Here is a 23,868-nt window from a genome sequence, read left to right on the forward strand (position 1 = left end):
CTTTGTATCCATTTGCATGATCAACTATTCTAAGCACTACCAGTTTCACACAAACTGTATGACAAGTTGGCCAAAGGCAATGCCTTGACACTTCAGCTTGGCAAATGCAGGCCTTGTTTAGTTGGAAAAAAAAATAGTTTTAGCTACTGTAATATTTTTGTTTGTATTTGATAACTAGGTTAATGTCCGTACGTTGTTACGGGTTTTAAAATTCACATACTCTATGTTTCTTCCTTTTTCATTTCTTTTCAGTTTTTGTTTTTTTATTTTATTTTATTTCCTGTCCTTTTCTTATTCCTTTTCTTGTTTTAATTTTACCTTTTATTTTCTTTTTCTTTTGGTTTTAGTTTTATTGTTCTTCCTTTTGCTTCTATTTGTTTTTCTTTTTTCTTTTCAGATTTTCTATGTTTCTTCGTTCTTATTCTGTATTTTAACTCCTTTTAATCTTCTTTTTATCCTTATTTAAATTATTTATTTATTTTATTTGCTCTATGCATTTTTTTTATCATTTGTTAATCTTATTTGTTTTTATAGTTTTCTTCTTAGTAATTTTATTTTTTTATTTTTATTTTCTATATATATGCGATGTTTATGTAGTATATATTTAGTGGTTTATGTTGTGTTATGTCATGTTTACGTAGTATACATGTGATGTTCTATGATGTTTCTTATGGTGTTCACTTAGTATACATGTAATCTATAATAGATGTGATGTTCTATAATATATTTAATGATGTTCTATGATGTATTTAGTGATGTTAATGTTATATGATGTATTATTTGAAATTTTTCTCTATTTTATTTTTTTCTTATGCTTTTTACTCTAGATTTTATTATTATTTTTATCTATGTCATGTATTTATGTATTTTTATGTATATTGTAATATCAGTTTCATAAACCTAAAATCAAAATACTATTCTTCTAAATCGATAACATTTTCTACAAAGATAGTTGTTTCTACTTAATAAAAGAAAATATTTTATCTTTATAAGATAAATATTCATTAATAAAATTTTATCTAAATATATCCATGTGTGATCTTGTTTTGAAGGATTTGTTATAAGAAATTTAATGGTGCAATCGAAATTTAATTTATATCTTTGGTTTATGAGTTATGACTTTTTTTAATTCGCTAAAACAATTTTGCATGCATAGGTGAGTGGGGCCTAGGTTGATGGGATAGTGTGTCATCAAAGGAATGAGAGTTATGGATAGGTCCTCTCCATAATTTTTAGTTATAGAGATAAATAATTATTAATAAAATTTTATCTAAATATATTCATGTGTGATCTTGTTTTGAAGAATTTGTTATAAGAAATTTAATGGTACAATCGGAATTTAATTTATATCTTCGGTTTAAGAGTTATGATTTTTTTAATTCGCTAAAACCACGCCACAATCAAGATCAACATGTTAATATCTTATTTTTGCTTGGTTTATATCTTATTTTGTTGTGGCTTGGTTTATTAGTAAGAGTTCCTAAAAATGACTTAAATTTGACTATATTTATATAATTTTTTGAATAAAATAAGTGGTCAAACTTAAGGTTAAAAAAAATTAAACGCCTTATAATTTGGAACGAAGAGAGTACTTTATTGCAGGACGCTTTACTTTAAATGACAGGGGCCAAATCTAACTAGGGCCTTGTTTAGTTTCACCCAAAAATCTAAAATTTTTCAAAATTTTCTGTCATCGAATGTTTGGACGCATGCATGAAGCATTAAATATAAACAAAAACTAAAACTAATTATATAATTTGCCTGTAATTTACGAGACGAATCTTTTTAACCTAGTTAGTTTATGATTGGACAATGTTTATCAAATAAAAACAAAAATACTACCGTAACGAAAATCTTTTTCAGGAACTAAACATGGCGTAGCTTACGCCGGAGCCTTTTAACTGCATTAATTCACTACTTCTACCTACCCCCTATCGGCCAGCCAGACCGCACACATGCATTCCATTCCTCTCTTGTCCATGTCAGCTCCACGTCGCCCGGTTTACATTAAACACACAGCCACGTCTTTCACCTTGCCACTTATCCCTTTGCCAATCTCAACACCGCTACTCACCCCTGTCCGTCCGATCAGGGTACCTGCCGCGGTTCCTACCAAATCCACGCCCGTTGGGGATTGCAAGGTGCAGCGGATTTCTGGGTTTCCTACAAGAGCTTTTCTTTTTTTAAAAAAACTGTGTTCGCAGCCTTCGATCACTGCTCGCGACGGTGTGTGGAGCTTTGGACCGCCGCGCTTCCGTGTGATGTGTAGCACGTTTGAAGCCTCGGGTGAGAAGCCTGCCTTCCCACATTCAATCGTGGCCATCAGATTTAGTGTAGATGTTTTATTAGTCATTGATTTTAATGAAGAAAAATTTCTGTGTGCATTTTTCTGGGTGCACAGTGGCTAGACACTCTCAGCGGGGGACGGTTTACTGGGTGGACCAAGTATTCCATTATAGTAGAGATGGGTAATGCTAAGATACACCCCTTTACTACTAGGAGGTAATATCTCAAATAAACATGAGCCCTTGATTTTTTTGGATTTTTTGAATTACTTATTAATAAATTAAAAATCTAGAAAAACAAAATACTTCCTCTACATCCCTCTAACGACGGGAGGGGAAATTCCGTTAAAAACATACATGTCGATTCCCTTAATTTTTTTTTCTAGAACAAGACTTCACGTGTATTTCATTAAGAAGGAAAAAAAGTTCACAGCACTACAGCGAAGAAAAACCAAAACAACACCCTCGGCGAGCTGCCAAGAAGCGAAAAGGAGAGGATAAAAAAGGACAGGCGTGGGAGACACCCTTAATCACAGGAGATACAGAACAGGAGGGTGATACAGAACAGGAGGGTAAATTCCTTTAAAAACATGCATGCTGATTAGTGATTACCATAATCACGTGAGATACAGAACAGGAGGGTAAAATTCATTCATAACATGCATGCCGATTCCTCTAATCATGGAAGATACAGAAGCGATTCCTTTCCACTACACAGGCTAATCACATAGACATGCAAATTCTACCACGTGCAAAATCAAGTGTGTATAAAGTTACATACAAAACTACATGGTAATCAAAATATATCAAATACAAAGTTATAAAAAAAATAAAGATATACTATATCAGTCAGAACACACGCATGCATCAATCAAATCTAGAAAAAAAACTTATATCTAAATCTTTTCTTATTTATCCTTTTTTATAAAATAAACAAATTAAATATATATTTCATCTATTACCTATCTATTACCTCATAAGAGGTAAGCAATTAAGTATCAAAATATTATGCCACTTATTAATAGAGAGCAAGTCTCATTGAAATCAACGCTGTATCTTTATATAAAACTCTATGCCACAAGGATTATTTTATATCTTACCATTTTAATTATTTTCATTCCATTTTGTATCCGACACGAAAAGGTACAAGTCCGTGTTGGCAACACAGTCAAATACGCTTCATTTTATAAAGAGATATGCAATCTCCGTTTCAATTGCATATTTTCATTTATCTCGGTCTGAACGCTTTTGCATTCTACCATAGACCGGATCTGGATCACACTGAAGGATCTTTGCGATCTATATATATTCCGAGAAATAATTTGGCGCTATATAAATAGGTGCAGACAACTAACCTCTTTTCCAAATCTCTTTCAGACTTGCTAACTCAAGTTAATATTATTCCACATAACAATCATCACCTTTAGTCCTTGGTTAGCATTTCTTCAAATATATTTTAAAAGGTTTGTCAAACTTTTTCCTCAAAAATGCAACACGTACGTTTGTTGGACACATGTTGTGCAATACGCGCGTGGAAGGCGATCTAATGCAACACCTCACAAGTAAGTAGCACTAGAAACACATCTGTAATGCGCTCGTGGATCATATCATATACCACCAGCACGCCTGTTTAAATGTCCATATCTATAGACTGTATACAAAAAATATCTTTAGTACTGTACTAGTGTTTGATCAATATATAGGAGACGTTTCTGTCCTTTTTAGGGCCTTTTGAGTTTGAAATGCCAAAAGTTTACAAGCCCAAGTTTTGCTACTTTTTGCCCATGGTGTTTAATTATATTTATTTTGCCAAAAGATAAGATAAAACACCAAAAGTTTTGGTAAAATTTTTAAACTCCTTTACTCTTAATACAATGATATGCAGCTTTCAGCTTTCATGTGTATTGGAAACAAAAAACAGGCCCAATATCTTGGTCGGAGCGCTTTTGCATTCACATTGAAGGATCTTTGCGATCTATTCAGAGAAATAATTTGGAGCTATATAAGGCCCTGTTTAGTTCCCCATCCAAAATTTTTTCATCCATCCCATCAAATCTTTGGACACATGCATGGAACATTAAATGTAGATAAAAAAATAAACTAATTACACAGTTTAGTTGAGAATCGCGAGACGAATCTTTTAAGCCTAGTTACTCCATGATTAGCCTTAAGTGCTACAGTAACCCACATATGCTAATGACAGATTAATTATGCTTAATAAATTTGTCTTGCAGTTTCCTGACGAGCTATGTGATTTATTTTTTTATTAGTTTCTAAAAACCCCTCCCGACATCCTTCCGACACATCCGATGTGACACCCAAAAATTTTTCGTTCCCAATCTAAACAGACCCTAAATCAGTGCAGACAACCTCTTTTCAAAATCTCTTACAGACTTGCTAACTCGAGTTGATATTATTCCACATAGCACTCATCACCTTAAGTCCTTGGTTAGCATTTCTTCAAATATATTTTAAAAGGTTTTTCAAACTTTTCTCAAAATTCAACACGTTTGTTGGACCTCACAAGTAAGTAGGCACCAGATAACAATTATAGAAACACACATCTGCAATGCGCGTGCGCGTGGATCATATCATATACCAGCATGCCTGTTTAAAAATGTCCACATCTACAGACTGTATACGCACGTTTCCTTCAATCACGACGCTGGCACATACTACATGCCAGTTTTTTTTTTATTCAATCACGATTCTGGCACGTACATACACATATGCATGCCATGTTGACCCAACTACTCGATGTCTCTCCCTCTGATAAAAATGCACACATCGTCAAGAGCCAGCGAGAGAGAGCGATCGAAACGGAGAGGACCGGCAGAGGCTTCGACGATTGGTACTGTTATCTAGCAATGGCTCACGGAAGGCGAAAAGACGACGAGGAGGATTGCACTTGCACGGCGGCCCTGCTGCTGCGCGGCGACGACGCCGAGGCATGGAAGGAGGAAGAGTGGCACCACCACCACCACCACCACCACGCGTCCTCCAGCGATCTATGGAGGTGGATGAGGAGGGTACGCGAGGAGTCGAGGAAGCTGTGGGAGGTCGTGGGGCCCGCCATCTTCACACGCGCCGCCATCTACAGCCTCAACGTCGTCATGCAGGCAGTCGCCGGCCACCTCGGCGACCTCGAGCTGGCATCCGTCTCCTTCGCCTGCACTGTCCTGACCGGCTTCAACTATGGCCTCATGGTGAGTGGACTGGTACCGTCGTTTCTCTTCTTATTCCTAAGCTTTGTTCCAGTAGATGGAAAGTAAACGCTGATGAATTTTGTGCTAATGTTGATGAGTACTCCTCTCTAGCCACTTCCCGAATGCCGATCACGGCGGCGGCGGCTTAGGAAGCTGCCGCCACGTTGGCTTCTTTAGGAAGTGCCTTTTTTTTTTTTATGAACGAAGTCGTAGTCCATCCTCGCATTACCTTTTAGCATTTTGTTTGGTTTATTAGATAGAAAATAGAATGAGCGCTATTCATCACCACGTCGTCATTCTTAATTAATCCAATGAAAAGCATGTAACATTGCATAATAAAAGGTAAAATACACGCCACCGCTCTCTAAACTTGGGCCATGTTTCTGGTTTTTTCCCCTTCTAAATTTTATCTAGCTAAACTTTAGTCACTTTAGTAGTTAAAGTATCAAACGTATTGACTAAAATGAGCTAAAATAGTTTAGTCCCATTAGTCACCCAAAAGTAACTAAAATAACTTTAGTTAGCTAAAATTTAGCAAAAGGAACCAAACAGGCCCTTGGTATATATAGGTTGTCATGAAGGTCCCAAACTCTTAAAATGCACACCTAGGTCATTTAACTTGGCACATGGTACGTCACAGGTCCAAACGTCTCACGTGGCGGTTCACGCTAGCACCAACGATACCGGATCAAACAATAAACTTAGCAGGGTGTGTCATCTAAGGCAGCTTTATCCGCAATACTGGTGCACACCTCCATTGCTATTTGCCTATCCCCTTGGGCTATTGGACAATTTGACAAACTTCAACAGGGGTTCATATGGACTGGCTCTAACGTGGTTGCGGCCAGAAAATGCAAGGTAGCGTGACCGATTGTCTGCAGGCCCACAAACCTTGGTGGTCTAGGCATCTCCGATCTCAGGCGCATGGGGATCGCACTTTGGGTCTGCTGGGTCTGGAGGGATCGGCACAGGGGTGTGTGCCCTTCCACGGCCGAGCACGCCGTGTTGGACCTCTTCCAGGCGGCGAATGTCTTTTGTGTTGTAACAGTCGCTCTACCTTCTTTTGGACGGATCATTGGATGGATGGCCGCAACATCAAGATGATTGCCCTAGCAGTGTTTGAGCGGTACGTAAGCGTAAGCTCAAGACGACGGTGGATGATTGAAAGGTCCTAATATGGCTCAAAATTTGGATCATCACAATCAACAATCACACCTCCAATAGATACCTTGTCGTCACCGTGAGACATAGAGGAATGTGATGAAGTGGATGAGCTTGTAGAAACATCACTCTCATAGCCATCATCTTCATCCTCACTTGACCATGAGGTGGAGCAATCCTCCACAATCACCATGTTGTGGTCATGCTCAACATCCTCACGTGCATCCACCTTTGGCATATCATCTTCTTTGGTGATCGCCCTATATTTCTCATTGAGATAACTCCAAATCTCATAAGCGGACTTCATATCCATGATATCACCAAATATGTTATCTTTCATGGATGAATAGAAGATGTTAGTGGCTTGGTAGTCGAGATGTAGACATTTCTCTTGTGCTTGAGTTAGATTCTCTTCATCCAACATATGAGAAAAGCCTACATCTACCATCCACCATATTTGAGGAGAAATAAACTTAAAATTGCATGTCATCCAATTTCTCCACTGTGCAAAGTGTGTGCCATAAAAAATGTGTGGACACTCAACATCTAGCCCATAAGCCGCCATCCTCTCGGGTCGGTGAAGACCACAAATGAGAGACCTAGCTCTGATACCACTTGAAGGGTCGAGATGACGGACTAGAGGGGGGGTGAATAGTCCTTTCTAAAACTTTAACACGCCGGCTAACCGAAACAAGTGCGGAATTAAAACTATCGGTCTAGCCAAGACTACACCCCTCTATCTAAGTTCTCTAGCACCTTGAAAAGATCCTAAACAAGCAAGCAAGGTGCTACCTTAGCAGGAGCTCACCTAACCAAATCTAGAAGCAAGGTCACACAAACCTATGCAACTAGTACTTTGCAAACCGGGGGAGCTCCTACACAAACTAGTGAGGCAAAGCGCACAAAGCCTAAGCTCACTAGCAAGCTCAATAACAAGGCAACTAATGCCAAATTAGAGAGCACAACTTACTTAGCTACACAAACTAAGCAATGTGACTAACAAGATTACACAAACCAAATTAGTCACGCAAGGGAACTACTTCTAGCTACACAAGCAAGAAGGTAACTAGCAAGCTACACAAGCTAACTAAATACAAGAGCAACTACACAAGCACAAGTATATGAAAATAAGCACAAGCTTGTGTTAGGGACTTGCAAAACAACGGGAAGAACAATGTTGACACGATGATTTTCTCTCGAGGTTCACTTGGTTGACACCAAGCTACGTCCCCGTTGAGACAAGCTCCAAGGTTGCCATCGGTCCTCTTGCTAGTGGTGACCCGCAAGTCACACTCTCCCACGTGAAGTGCTTACCACAAGCTCTAGCACTTGACCCGGCCGGACCACTTGTCGCTCTTCACGTCTCGCTCAACTAGAGTTGCTCTTCGCGATCCCCGCGGGGTGAACACCGTACCCCTCACAATCTCTTCTCCGGAGCACCGCACAATCTCCTTGCGTGCTTCGACGGAGTCACAAGCCACCGAGCCATCTAATAGGTGGCAACCTCCAAGAGTAACAAGCACCACCGGCTTGCAACACGAACACCTAGTGCCACTCGATGCAATCTCTCAATGCAACGCACTAGAATCACTCACTCGCTATTGATTCACACTCTTGCAAGCACAAGTGAGTTAGAGGCTTTCCTAGCACTCTCCAAGCATGGACACTAAGTCCCAAGGGTGCTCAGCTCCGGCCAAGGCCGGCCACCACTTCTATTTATAGCTCCAAGGGCTAAACTAGTCGTTGCCCCTTCACTGGGCAAAACACGTGGGCACCGGACGCTCACAGGGAGCCACCGGACGTTCAACCCCCAGCGTCCGGTGCTCAGGCGTCAGCCACGTGTCACTAGCCGTTTGAAAACGACCGTTGCCGCCAACGCCTACTGCGCACGCGTGCCTACACAGCACCACCGGACGCTCTACCGCGTCACACTGGACCCGTGCGCAGAGAGCTCCGCAAACTCGCACGGTCACCGGACGCGAGCCACCGGACGCACCCTGAGCGTCCGGTGCTTATCGGACTCATGCGCAGAGAGGGTCGCCAAAACACCTGCACACCAGACGCTAAAGCCAGCGTCCGGTGCCTCTACGCAGTGCATCCGGAGAGAAACACTCCCGCGACTTCTCCAAACTTCCCACCAGCGCAATAGAAAAAAATATGCACTTAATTTTCTCAAAAGCGCCGAATCCCGCCGAGCTTGCGAGGCGGGAGGGAGAGTGGAACCCACACCCTTCTCATCCCAAGGAACTCCACCTTCTTTGCAAAGTGTGCCAACACCACAAAGTGTGTACCAACAAGTGCACGTGTGTTAGCATTTTCACAAGCATTTTTCCAAAGGAGTTAGCCTCTCAAACTTGCCACGCCACTCGATCCTAACACGTATGCAAAGTTAGATCGCTCAAGTGGCACTAGATGACCGATATGCAAACATGTTTGCCCCTCTTGATAGTACGGCCATCTATCCTAAATCTGGTCATAAACTTCTCTACACACCTATGACCGGTGAAATGGAAATGCCCTAGGTTATACCTTTGCCTTGCGCATTCCATTCCTTCTCCTCCAATGTTGATTCAACACATGCACCAACCAATCACCAAACGATATGATCCACTTCATATCATCACGTGACCGTATTGGTTCATCGATCTTGACCTCACTTGCTCTTCACCGTTGCCTCGGTCCATCGGCGCCAAGTCTTGCTCAAGCTTCACCGTCATACGCGGTCCCTCGCTTCAAAGCCTCTGACTTGCCCTTCACTCTTGCAACCGGTCCATCAAGCCAAGCCTCATCTTGATCTTCTCCACCTTGGCCACATGACTCCATGTCATGTCTCATATGCAATGAGCTCCTCCATCATCACATAATCACCTGTGGACTAATCTCCTGTGTATCTCACATAAACACTGTTAGTCCACCTAAGTTGTCAGTCAATTACTAAAACCAAACAAGGACCTTTTACTTGCGCACTTTGTGCGTTGTTGTTTTGCTTGGTTGGTTGTATGAACTTTTTCCTACTTAATGAAAAATGCGCAACGGTGTGGTCTCGAAAAAAAACTTTTAAAATACACGTGCATGTGAACGTACAGCTTGGCATGGCGAGCGCGCTGGAGACGTTGTGTGGCCAGGCGTACGGCGCCAAGAAGTACCACATGATGGGAGTGTACATGCAGCGCTCGTGGATCGTCCTCTTCGTGTGCGCCCTGCTGCTGACGCCCATGTACTTCTTCACCGAGGACCTGCTCCTGGTGACGGGGCAGCCGCCGAAGCTGTCGGCGATGGCGGGGCGGGTCTCCATGTGGTTCATCCCTCTGCACTTCTCCCAGGCCTTCCTCTTCCCGCTGCAGTTGTTCCTACAGTGCCAGCGGAAGAACCTGGCCAACGCCACTGCCGCCGCCGCCGCGCTCGGCATCCACCTCTTTGTCAGCTGGCTCTTCGTAGCCAGGCTCAAGCTCGGGCTCGTCGGCGTCGCGCTCACGCTCAGCGTCTCGTGGTGGACGATCACCGCTATGCTTTTCGTCTATGTCACGTGTGGCGGCTGCCCAGAGACCTGGCACGGCTTCACGGCGGAGGCGTTCGCCGGACTGGGGGAGTTCATCAAGCTGTCCGCTGCCTCCGGTGTCATGCTTTGGTACGTTCATATCTATAGCATTTTGTATTGTGGAGATGAATTAGAGTAGAACTTGAACTAAATTTCACTTTCACTCTAATACATGTGGATTAAAGTCAATATGAAAAATATCCAAACAAGGTCTAAATAAAGTTTGAACATACTACCATGTTTATTTATGTTTGCAGCTTGGAGAACTGGTACTATAGGATACTGATCTTGCTGACCGGGAACCTCAAGAACGCGGCAGTTGCGGTGGATGCCCTCTCCATCTGGTAAGGGCACTCACAATGCAGACTCTACCATAGAGTCTAAAGTTATTTATTAATTATCTCAAACAATGTGGACTTAGAGTCTAAATAAGATTTAGAGTTTTATTTTTTCTACTTTTTTCTTCAATAAATATGCCGTCACATCAGCAAAATACCATAAATAATATATAATTAATTACCTTGAACTCTGTGATAAAGTCTTGCATTGTGAGTACCCTAAAAGCTTTCTCCGTATGAATGAGGTTGTTTGAGCACTGCGAATGCCAAGTATACACGAGACAGAATGATATACTACACCAATGACCATACAGCTTACTAAGGTCTTGTTTAGTTTACCCTAAAAATTAAAAACTTTTCAAGATTCTTCGTCACATCGAATCTTGCAACACATGCATAGAGCATTAAATATAGATAAAAACAAAACTAATTACACAATTTGTCTGTAAATCGCGAGACAAATCTTGTAAACCTAGTTACTCCATAATTGGATAATGTTTGTCAAATAAAAATAAAAATACTACAGTGTCAAAATCTAAAAAAATTTGGATCTAAACAAAGCCTAATTCCCTTCGATATATGTGCAGCATGAATATCAATGGATGGGAGATGACGATTCCACTGGCATTTTTTGCCGGCACCGGGTATATTCTCTATCCACACACACATTTCGTAGTACCTATATAAATTATTTAATAACTGTAAAAAAATTCAAACTGCACTGGGTTAATAATATAATATAGTGGAGTTTACATGACTTGTGAGATGGTACTAGTAGCAGCTAATTTTAGCCGGGGCATGCACATTGGCTATTCTTGTTTAGGGTGCGGGTGGCCAACGAGCTCGGTGCTGGAAATGGCATTGGCGCCAGGTTTGCGGCCATTGTATCATCCACGACCTCACTGGTGATCGGGCTCTTCTTCTGGGTGCTGATCATGGGCCTCCACAGCAAGATCGCTCTCATCTTCACCACCAGTGCTGTCGTGCTGGATGCCGTCGATAAGCTCTCGCTCTTGCTGGCCTTCACCATACTCCTCAACAGCGTACAGCCTGTCTTGTCAGGTGAGTGAGAGCTCTCAGCTCCCCTATATACTCTTTGCATTGGGTAGTCGTAGGCCATTATCTATGTTGCGTAGCACACATATTATTGAAACTTCACGAGACTAATTAAACTCATGCTAAAAACAAAACAAAACAAAACAAAAGCAAGGAATTCTCTTGTTTCAGGCCCTGTTGGGAACTGAGGAATTTTACAGGATTAAGTTTGTAATGTAGGAGTAGAAAGCTTTTTTTCAATGAGAACCTTCCTACTGAATTCAACAAAACCCATCAAAAAATCCTACAACCGCCTGTGTGTGCTCGATCACTGGGCAAACACTTACGCTGTGCTCCTCATTTTCAGGTGTGGCTGTTGGGTCAGGATGGCAGTCGACGGTGGCGTACATCAACATCGGCTGCTATTACATCATCGGCATACCCATGGGCGTCCTCCTCGGATGGCTCTTCAACCTTGGCGTGCTGGTACGCAACCGCATCTCTCGCTCGTGTTGGCCTCGGCCAGATTCATGCATGACCAGCCAGTATTCTTCTTCTTCTTCTTCTTCATCATCATCTTGAGAATTTTCTTCTTAATTTGCAGGGGATCTGGGCAGGCATGATCGGCGGAACCGCAGTGCAGACGCTCATCCTGGCCATCATAACCGTTCGCTGCGACTGGGAAAAACAGGTGAGAACCGCGCTATAGCTGCTCCTTTTTTTAGCGTGCTAGTAGTAGCTTTTTAATTGCACGTTGCAAGATACTACGTTTGATCTCGATCTGCTGCTTGTGTGGCGGCGATGACGATGTCGTATGACCATTGGGGGCGTCGGTGTCGTCGTATTGCATTTTGGCAGGCTATTATCGCGAGCACGCGCATGGACAAGTTATCGCAGGTCCGGTGATGTCAATGTTCAGGCATATACATATGATCGAGGAGTAACCAATATATGTAAAACCTTCTTTCTGTCTCTTTCCCTACCAAATCAAGAATCTGGATCCCTTGCACGGAATCATGTAAAATATTGGTACGTAGGCAATTGGATCATATATATAGTACGTACCTGATCATATGACACTTCTGTGTTTATTCATTTGTAATTTATTACAGGTGCACGTTCTCACTTGTATTTACGTATTGATATGTACATATACAAACTCGTAAAAAGACTTGCAGTTACTTGTCGGCGTCTTCGTTCTGACCCAGTCGGCTTGTGCTGGCTGCATATATTATTGTGGAAAGACGGTTAGAAGTGATCTCTGGCTAAAGATGAGCAACGGGCCAGCCTGGCCCAGGCCTATGCTAGGCACGGCCCGATAGGGCACGGGCCTATATGGCCCCACGTGCCACCGGGTCGTGCCTGCCTGACAGCCTAGGCAAGACACGCGGGCCGATTTTCAGGATGGGCCGGCCCGAAAAGCACGAGACCCAATAGTATTTTGGGCCGGCCCATGGCTCGCTATATAAAAAAACCAAATTTAATACAGAATTCAACAAAGCATAAGTAAATCACATTCAAGTCACAGACATTGATACTTCACAATTCACATAACACAATATACTCAAAGATCATATTTCAAGTTTCACAAGTTCCTTGATACCGAACCGATATCGTGCCTACTGTTAAAAGTGGGCCGGGCCAAGCCGCCCAGCGGGCCGAGGGGTCGACCCACGCACGGCCCGCTACGTGCTTCGGGCCGGCACGGGCACGGCTGGGATCGAGTCGTGCCGTGCTCGGGCGGGGCCAAATCACCGTGCTTTGGACCATGCCTTGACCCGCGGGCTGCATGCTCAACTTTATCTCTAGCGCATAGATGGAATAGCCTTTGTAAGTCTCCCCATGCACTAGGTTTTCCTAATCATCTAGTGGTCCTGGCCTCAGGTGGTCCAACAAAGCTAAAGAGGGATGGTTGTCAGCTACTCATTAATTATCATGAGTTAGTTGACCATCCCTCAATTCTCAATTCCACTCAGTCTAAAACTGTCCAAAGCGTCGGCACCGAAGTAGCGGTGCTGAAAACCTATTTGTATCTGGTGCTTGTCAGAATGACATAATGAAGTGCGTGCGTGCGACAGAGATGCAAGTGAGGACCAACTGCCGGATAAAAATGTTTTCTATTTTCCAAGCATCAGGAAGGAACATGCCATTGTACCAACTTTTTTCAACTCAACATCACCCACAATAACGGGCACCGGTGCTCAAACTTCTCTCTCTTTTCAGCACCGCAAAAAGGATACATTGTGGTCAATCTAAGGGTGGTGGATCCGCTTGAAGGTCAGCTGGTTGAGTTCCTTATGGTGGAACCTGTCCACTCGGGTTCAAGTTCTCGATTTGGCACGGGTGTTCGCATTTCCCTGAATTTATTCTAGGATTTAATAGCGCTATACTTTCAGTAGTAGGCGACGTCTTCGTCGACATCAAGGCGCCTCTGGTGACTTTTGTGAATCTTAAGATCCGTCCGCTCAGTCTATAAGAGGTGCTCACAAGGATAGAGTTTTGCGTACATGTATTCATAGGGGTAAGTATACGTGTGTTGTAAATATCTACGTTATATTGTGTAATTTAAAAAAACAATAACAGATAGTGCTTATGCACTAGGCGAGTGCACTTGTGGCATTAACATATCACAACCTACTTCATCGATGTCGGACTACCTGACTTCTAAGTTATGGTCGGTGATCCTAATACATATTAGATTAATTAGCATTCATGTAATTAGATTAGTTATCTATGGTTCAACCTCCCTACTTGTCGACAAGATAATTGTTGTAATAGTAGCAATTAGGTGTTTTGGTTGCTCGAATTGCTTCGTTGTTCTGTTTCTTTGTTAGCAACTCACTGAATAACAAACTACTCTAACACTAATTAACTCAGGCAAGCAACAATATTGATAATCCGATACAAATAAGAGATACTGAGATAGAATGTGGGAGAGGAAGCACAACAGGGGAATTGGAAACAGAAAAGGCACAACTAGGGTCTAAGATATAAGATACTATAATTACAAGATTCGGGTTCAAGGAGAGAGGGAGCCATGGAGGAAGAAGAAAGAATAGTAGTGTGTAGTGATATGCAGATTATGCTTCTCTCTGGATATTCGATGTCTCACGCTGCTGCCCATTTTACCCAGAGAAGAGTCTATGAGTGACCCTTTCAAATAAAAAAGAGTTTTGAGTGATGAGCTACTGTTGACTTGCTGAGGCTTATGGCCTAAGAGTTGGCACCTCAACATTCGTCATGAACTATGGAGAAGATTAGACAAGCTGCATATTAAGGGTCAGTTTAATACTAGAGTCTTGCTCCTAACTTCTTTGAAGCGGATTCTATGGATCTCTATCAAGACGCTTAAAATATACTCCCTCCGTCCCCAAATACTGCTATTTCTAACAGATTTTAAATAGATTAGTGTGGCAAACAAAAGACTATTCTACCCTCAATTAATTTGGGTTCCACCATTTAATCATGCACGTTAAACCATGGTTCTCTAGTTTCAACGAGCTGCATTTAATACCAACTAAACAGACTCAACCAATTATCATGCGCCAAAGTACTACTCCCTAGAAGAAATTAAATGGACTGGTGGACCATGGAAGTTCCGAGAAGAATTAAATAGGCTGGTGGACTGAGTATGCTAGTAGAAATAGCAGTATTTGTGGACAAAATTTTCTCCTAGAAATAGCAGTATTTAGGGACGGAGGGAGTAACTGGATTTTGATAAGAGCTAACGAGAATCACTTCTCCATTTGTACTACAAGCTGAGAGCTAAAACAACCATTTTCCACCAATCCATATAGCTCCCATTCAATCATCACTATAATTACTTTACAATCAATTCTTACCTGCTCTCCATTTTGCTCCCCCACCAAAATCATTTCATTGAAAAATTAAGAAATAAAGATAAGAATGAAAAAGAAGAGCTCCGCCAAACTACGCATGGGGTGTGGGATGTAGTCCTGGAGACTGATGACGATGAATCAATTCGAAGAAAAAGGTATTTTAATTTTAATCTCTTTGATTGCAAAAGATAAAGAAATCTAAAGAAAAAATAGAGAAAACTCCAAATGAAAGAGGTCACCTAGGCCTAGAGTTATTTTGTACTTCCTTCGCTTTACATTTTAGGACGTTTTAACATTTCTAAAATATTTGCTATATACATAGACATGATATATATATCTAAGCTCATTAATAGCTGTAAATATAGAAAAATTTAAATACCTTATAATTTGAAACTGAGAGAGCATTTTGGAATGGACACAAATTGAGTTAGATTATAAAGGTTATTAAATAATATTCCTTTCCAAACTACTAGATGTTTTAGTTTTTTTAGATTCATAACTTTTATTATGTATCTAAATATATGTTACGTCTAAATTAAAAAAAATAATCTAGAAATGTCAAAACATGGATTAATATCTAAATTTTGATTTTGGATAGATATACCAGGCCTTATTTAGTTCTAAAAATATTTACAAAAAATTTCAAATTCTCCATCACATTGAATCTTGCGGCATATATATGAAGTATTAAATATAGATAAAAAATAATACTCCCTCTATCCCAAATTGTAAGTCATTCCAAGAATCTTAGAGAGTCAAACTATCCTAAGTTTGACCAAATTTATATGATAAAATAATAATTATTATGATACCAACTATGTATCATTAGATTCTTCCTTAATTATATTTTTATAGTATACTCACTTTATGTTACAAATTTTAATATTTCTCTTTATAATTTTGGTCAAACTTGAAAATACTTTGACTCTCCAAGATTCTTGGAATGACTTACAATTTGGAATGGAGGGAGTAGCAAATTGTATAATTTGTCTGTAATTTGTAAAATAATTTTTTTGAGTCTAGTTAGTTCATAGTTGGACTATACTTGTTAAATACAGATCAAAATATGTTTGTTTTGAAAAAAAATTGAAAGTAAACAAGGCCCCCGTACAAGAATCCGTCTAGAGAAGTGAGCTACTCCGGCACGGCGGAGACTCCAAGTCACGAAGCATCCGCGGCGCAGCCCAACCAACCAGGGCACCACACAACTACCACCACCCCCGTCTGGCCGTCTCGCCACGCTCGTCCGACCGTCTCCTACCGGGCTCCGTCCCGCCGCCCGCATCACCCACGGGGAAGTACAGCCGCGCCCCCACCCCGCGTTCCCCGCTGCGCGACCTGATCGTACGGCCGGGGGAGGCTGCCGCGCCTCCCGACCTCGCTTCCGCCTCGTCTCCCCGACCGGACAAGCGGCCTCCGTCTGAAGATGCAGGGCGGCGTCTCCGGATTCCGTAAGCCGCTACCGCCCCGCCGCCCCTAGATCGCCGGAATTTTGCCGTCTCTCGCAGCTCGTACTTGTACGATTTTCTGATCGAGGCGGCGCGGGCGCCGTTTTCCCTTTTGGTTCCAGAGAACGCGCCGGTGACGCGGGCGGTCGTCCTCGCGAGCGGCCTCCTGTCCGTCGTCTTCAGCGCGCAGCGCCGCGCCCGCGCCCTTGGCATCTCATACCAGGTGGGTCGAATCTCGCCGGTTCTGCTCAGTGTGGTGTGCTTGCGTTTATGTTTCCCGAATCTGTGCATTCGTTGTGAAACGACGGGACCCTTAGCTTTGGTTTGGTTGTATGGACGGTCGATGAAATCTAATCTTCGGGGCTGTAGGTAACGGTATATCCGTTGTGGTCTTCAACTTATGCTAGGTTTTCTCTGCGGTGTTAGCGAAATGATGTGTATGTGAAGTTTATCTTATGCTGCTTAAATTGGTATCCTAGGGGTTCAGGTTTTGGATTTGTTGTGGAACTGTTATAGGTGTGGAGGGGTGTTGATGGGACGACATGAATTAATGAATTATGCTTGTAGGAATTGTGGATATGGAGGATTGTTTGCTCATGAAGTAGAACAGAAACAATGTGGCTGATACCAGTTAGGACTGGATGGACTAAAGTTTTTAGCTGATCTGTGGAATAAGCTAGTGTGATCCTGGGCAGTGATTTGTTACATGGTTGATGTAGGAAATAATGTATGGGTTTAGACATCAGTTCTACAGAGATGGGCAGTGCTGCCATTATTGTCAACAGAAAGTGAAAGTGAGGGGTCCGTTGATCTCCACTGCAGTTGAATTTCCATGTACAGTCACTTCTCCAAAACTCCATGTCCGGTGACACTATAGGACATGTAGCCTTGTGCATTTTTTTGCCTGTTATGAGTTAGAATCGAATTAACTGATGGCACCACTTAGAGTTCGTGGAACTTGTATATTAGTTAACTATCACTGCATGGGCAAACTATGTATGTCTTTTGCATGGTCTGTGTTCTGAAAATTAATTTGGCAAACTAAAATTCATGATATGCAGAAGATGTAAGAAGCTTAGCTGATATTATGGATTAATATCACCAACAATAATTAGGGTGCAAGAATATGTAGCTAGCATGAAATCGTTACTTTATATAGGTGACCCCTCCACTCTGATATGTTATGTCACACAAGACGTGTGCACTATGTGGTTTCAGTGATTGACTTCAGATTTGTGATTCCAGAAATTAATTAATAAATGGTGGCACGTTGGTATCATTAATATCAATGTGCCATATGAATGCCATTTGTTGAAATTGATTGGAAATTATAAAAGCTTCAAAGGAGCTTGAACAACTGTGTTCATTGTTTTTAAGGCCCTTGGCGATGAGATGCTTGCAGGGAGTAAGGTGTACCCGGCGAGCCAATGGTAGTAAGATATCCAAGGGGACTGGAGACAGAACAGAAGAAAACAGTAGGGAACCAACCAGAAAGGTCATGCAGCCACCTCTTATCCATACCAGGCGCAGCTGACTGGTGCGCAGCGCCGCCTGGGTCATCTATGGTGACATTGGATGATCCAGAAGGGGGCCAGACAGAGATCGATCTGAGGGAGCAGCGCAGTGAGGAGCAGAAGCAAGAGGGAGGGAAGGAGCGGAGGGCAGGCTGCGCATGAGAGCAGCGCAAGGGAGGGAGATGCGGCGGTGCTGAGGGGAGCATGCGTCTGTGTCCCCGTGAGGGTGTGACCTGAGAAGGGGTGTTTACGGGAGGGCATTTGTGGGTTGCCTAGTGGGCTGGGCAACCACTTCACTTTTCATTTGCTGTTTTCTGTTCTTTTGTTTTCCTTTTTCTTTCCTCCTTCCTGGTGCTAGTTTCCTATTTCTTAGGTTGGTAAGGTGCTGGCTCGTCTTGCCTTATGAATGCTGTGAGGGCGATAGGTCACCACACCTCGCATTGCTGCCTCAAAAACCATGACTGCATAATAGAATACCTGTGGAATGTGAAGTTCACTATCAGTTTGTTACGTGTGATTATTTATTTCATATCTATCAATGGGTGAATTCATTAAAGTCCATATCTTGTACCATGCCTTTTGCCAGAACAGTAATTGTAATTTTCCATTTGTGATTAGTTTGGCACCCTATCTTTTAAAGTCCTTATGTTTCGTACCTAAATATGTATTTAGAAATGTTTGACATCCTGGGGAAAATTGAATGTTAACTCTTGATTATAAGTGCTGGCAAGGTGTCTTAGTTTATATATTTATCCTTTATTTCATCTACATCCTTGATGTTACTCTTTCTTACTACTTGTCTAATTACTGATTGCTATCTTGAATATTTTATATTTATAAGAAGTTTAATCATTCTGATATTAAGTCTGATCAATTATTTTTATTATTATTTCAGGACACTATAACGAATTTCCGTTTATGGAAGATATTCCCATCTGTATTTGCTTTTCAGTCAACACCGGAGTTAATGTTTGGACTGTACCTTCTGTATTACTTCCGTGTGTTTGAGAGGCAGATAGGCTCTAACAAATACTCGGTAGGTACTTTACCTTTTATATTTCTCCCTAGTATTCTAATGAAATGGAAAAACAGCCCTCTCAATGAAAATTTAATAAACAACACCAAGTATAAGAAACCGGCATGGTTTGCACTTTTGACGATGAACTTGAGAACTTAGCTTTCTAGACTGTGGGCTTGGAAAGTGGTCTCATGATTTGTAAGTTCTCCAGTGCACGTGGCCACGGAAGTCCAAAATACATGAAAATATGATATTTCATGGGCATGTGATGATGCTTTATTTCCAAATTAGTTAAGTTTTGCAAAAGGTTCGAAATATAACACTACTTGTCAACAATTATGATGTGATGCTTGTTCATTTATTTTTCCATTTGACTGCGCAGGTTTTTTGTCTGTTCACTATCACAGCATCATCACTCCTCGAGATCCTGTCATTGGTTATCCTGAAAGGTAAATTAATGAATTAATGAAGGAAACTTCTAAATAATGTCATCTGGGATCACTCAAGTAATCATATATCTTTTATTGCATTTGATAGCTATGTGATCTGCTTACTTCCTAAATAACTCCCATTCACTCTAAAAGTGGAGCTTCCATTCTCCTGTTCTCTTTAATCATTGTTGTAGTCTTTTTCTCGAACATCACAGGAGAGTTGCATGTCATTTCATAATCATTTCATAAGAAGAGATAAAAGTTCGGAGAGACAAGTCTACTCCTACAACAAGGGAGAGAAACTCCCAAACCCACACTCACATCATTGTTATAGTTTCGATTAGAAAATCAGGAAATGACTGTCATATTTGATGTAAACAGAAATACTATAGTGTATGTTAGCTTCTGATAAGATAGAATCAGATGTGTAAATAATGTAAAGCATCTCTTTGGTACAAAATTTCAAGGTAGTGTAATATTTTAGAACTTATTCCCATTTTTTTATTTTAGTAAACCTGATATCTAGGGTTCCAGGCCTGTTTGGCTCCATTTTGCTGCGCTGCAGTATGATGATTCAGATTCAATTAGCTACAGTCTTTATGAATTTCAAATAAGTACGTTTTCCAAAGATGCATTCAATTGGAAGTGCTTCTCGAAAAGCTTCGGGAAACATGGCATTTGTGTTTTCTGGAGAAAGTGTAATTATTCTCTAGAGAAGAGCCCTATTCATCTGTTCCAGAGCATTCAGGAAAAAATTGTCTCCCTGATTCTGTTGTATAGCACTCTTGATTCAATGCTCTTCACCATTTTAGAGTAGCTAACATTTTAAATATGTTAGATAGGCCTCCCTTCTGCTATTTGTCAAATCACTCCCTTGATATTTATCTTATGTTGATTAGTGGCTTAACTATGAGCATTATTTTATAATCATGTGTTGAATTATGTCTTATATGCCAATTGGTGGCATAATCATGAGCCTGTGCACTTGTTAAGTCTTCCTCTTCCATTTTTCTTGCAGATACAAACTACATCAGTACGCTTGCATCAGGGCCTTATGGTCTAATATTTGCCTCTTTTGTTCCATTCTTTCTTGACATTCCGGTCACATCACGGTTCCGTATTTTTGGCCTGAATTTCAGTGACAAATCATTCATTTACTTAGCTGGTCTTCAGGTCAGTCTCATCATAATCATAACCGAATTTATCTGATCTTGTATTTTTTTTCAATTCAGCCATTACCTCTTTTCTATTTTACATGGCAGCTTCTTTTATCTTCTTGGAAGCGCTCCCTTATTCCTGGTATATTTGGTCTGGTTGCTGGTTCTCTCTATCGTCTAAATGTGCTCGGCATCCGCAAGATGAAGGTTAATAAACATCTCTTTTCCAGCTTGTATTGTAGTACCGTTGATATTGTTCCTTGGTTTGCTTTCATTTCTTCACTCATGAGTCAGGGCAACAGCAAGTTAACTTCCTGAATTACTAGATAATATGGGATCCAACCAAACCAAGTACTAGCTCCCTTGTCACATCCTCTGCATGTGTCCGATCTAGTAAATACCATATACCCCTCATAAAAGACAAGAAAGAAGTAAGCTCAGACAGTGACTGGGTTGCACAAGATCGCATTTCATCAGCTTTTTTTCTTGAAATTTTATTGGTTATTTACCTATTGAGTATCATATATTCGTTATCCCTATTCCCTAGCCTTTTGTTTCCTTTCTCTTATTACAGTGGTCATGTACCCCGCGCACAAGGACTACATATTCTTTGAAATGCACTACATGTCTTTTCCCATGCACAAGGATAAATATTCTATTTCCATTCAGAGTCTAAGATTCATCATGAAAAGTACTTCTCATAATTTTGTAATTGTTTTTGTTTGGACTATTATATTTTCATAAGAAATGCTAGTAGAAGTGGTTGCCTTGTAGACTGTCGATGTCCTACACAACTTATATTTTGAATTGGAGTACTACAATTGTGAATGCATACAATTTTCTTTCCTGTTTGGTGCTTTAAAGTTCCTGCCCTTGTACAGCTTCCACAGGTTATTTCATCATTTTTTGCAAGATACTTTGCCCCTTCCCCAGGAAGCACACCTCGCCCCTCCAGGAGTCTTGTTGGAAACACACCGTCCCAAACAGGACGTGCTGTTCAGGTTACCTTCTGAAGAACTTAGTTAATTTCTGTGTGCAATGGCCCTTGGATCTAGAACCAAGATATAATTTAGCTATAATTCTTGTGGTGGCTTTTCGAATATTTGACATAGTTGCTTGTTTATGGCATAAAAAAAGTCCCTATTTATATGAAGTGCAGTTGACAACTCAAACATGTTTTAGCCGATAACTGTGCTTGATATATTAATTATTTCTTTATCTCAAATATGAATGATGTGTCCATTACATATATATACTTAAATTCCAAGTTATAAATGCAAACTTGCCTTCATGATACATTAGGCTGGGATTACATTACTGGTATCTCATTGGTTTCTAGGTCTCATTTGTTAGTCTTGTGACATTGTTGTGGTATTATTCTTATTCTGCTACGAAGAATGAAGTCTTATCAATTACGTACTAACCATTTCATGTAATGAAAATATATTACCAGCTGTTGTTTAGTTGAATCAGTCTGTTGTGCACTGCTGACTTTGTTCTCTCAAGCAGAATCAGCCATCAACTGGATTTGCACCTATCGTGGAACCTCCGGAGTCCTCCGTTGCTATGCTGGTCTCGATGGGCTTTGATGACAATAACGCAAGGCAGGCACTGGTGAGGGCAAGAAATGACATCAACGTGGCAACGAACATCCTACTGGAAGCACAATCTCATTGAACTAACGCACTGCAACTTTCGGTGGTAAATTTGAGGGAAGAACTGGTTATATTCCAAGATGACAAACAATATGAGCACATTGAACTAGAGATCGGTAGATTAGTGCCTCATTTCATCTACTTTGAACTGGAGTTGTTCGATACCTCCTTGCAGGCCGACAGTTTAGGAAATCAGCCTATACATTTGCGGCAGTTAGTTTGATCGTGTCAATACTTAGATACCTTACATACAAAGAATGTAATATTACAATTTCAGCTTGTAGGATAGATGATATATACATTCATAGTGTACAATTCATCAGATGTTTTACAGCTTTGGAACTCGTTCCAGCACGATACGTTGATCGTGCCGAGTTCCTTAATGTTGCAAAGGAAACGAGGAATGACATTAGGGATTAATAAATTTGACCTTGTATTATGCCGAACAAGAAATAGAACGTGATAGAGATTAAACATACCCGAACATGGTGCAATATTTTCCTAAATGCAAAATGGTTAGTCATCTACCATTCACTCATTAAACGGGCTAAATGATCAATTAAAGGATGGGTCATTTACTATTTTGGCGTAGAACGTGATAAAAGGACATCTCCACGGATGAAACTTGACCAACCATTCAGTCATTAAACAGGCTAAATGGTCAAAAACGTGTAGTTTAATAAATGGGATAAAAGGTTAACTGGTCTTGTTTAGATGCGAAAAGATTTTGGATTTCGCTACTGTAGCACTTTCATTTGTTTGTGACAAATATTGTCCAATTATGGACTAACTAGGATCAAAAGATTCGTCTCGCAATTTACAGGTAAACTGTGCAATTAGTTTTTATTTTCGTCTATATTTAATGCTTCATGCATGTGTCGAAAGATTCGATGTGACGGGAAATCTTGAAAATTTTTTGGTTTTCGGGGTGAATTAAACAAGGTCTAAACATAGAGTTTGTCATTGTGTAGTATTTAAACACCGTGTTTAAGAGCCTGTTTGTTTGGGGACATAGTTTACCACGCCTAACCTTTGGCAAACTGTTTGGCTGCTACAGAAAATGTGACAAGAAAAATCGAAGTAATACTTATAACAAAGTTTGTCAAAAAATAAGCTAATGACATGTGGATGCGGCAGAGCTGCTGAAAAAACAATGGCATGACTAACCTTTGGTGGCTCATTGCGTTGAACAACAGTTTAGATAAACAACGCATAGGTGAGTTGATTTTTCGCTTTTCTTATT

The 23,868-nt window shown here is 40.9% G+C and overlaps 2 protein-coding genes across 2 annotated transcripts; both read left to right on the forward strand.

Moving 5' to 3' along the window:
• Positions 4,999-12,738, forward strand: LOC8054637 (protein DETOXIFICATION 27). Its single transcript, XM_002455385.2, has 8 exons — positions 4,999-5,491; positions 9,739-10,280; positions 10,448-10,534; positions 11,116-11,172; positions 11,352-11,590; positions 11,931-12,049; positions 12,168-12,254; positions 12,422-12,738. The coding sequence occupies exons 1-8, from the start codon at positions 5,015-5,017 to the stop codon at positions 12,467-12,469; spliced, it is 1,656 nt and encodes a 551-aa protein (XP_002455430.2). The 5' UTR covers positions 4,999-5,014; the 3' UTR covers positions 12,470-12,738.
• LOC8054638 (rhomboid-like protein 20) lies at positions 16,492-23,045 on the forward strand. The gene is made up of 8 exons (XM_002455386.2): positions 16,492-16,853; positions 16,973-17,073; positions 19,260-19,400; positions 19,765-19,831; positions 20,832-20,986; positions 21,076-21,177; positions 21,852-21,971; positions 22,480-23,045. Exons 1-8 carry the CDS (start codon positions 16,829-16,831, stop codon positions 22,645-22,647), a joined length of 879 nt encoding a protein of 292 aa, XP_002455431.1. The 5' UTR covers positions 16,492-16,828; the 3' UTR covers positions 22,648-23,045.

This window comes from Sorghum bicolor, chromosome 3, assembly GCF_000003195.3.
Source record: "Sorghum bicolor cultivar BTx623 chromosome 3, Sorghum_bicolor_NCBIv3, whole genome shotgun sequence".
NCBI classification, from domain to species: Eukaryota; Viridiplantae; Streptophyta; class Magnoliopsida; order Poales; family Poaceae; genus Sorghum; species Sorghum bicolor.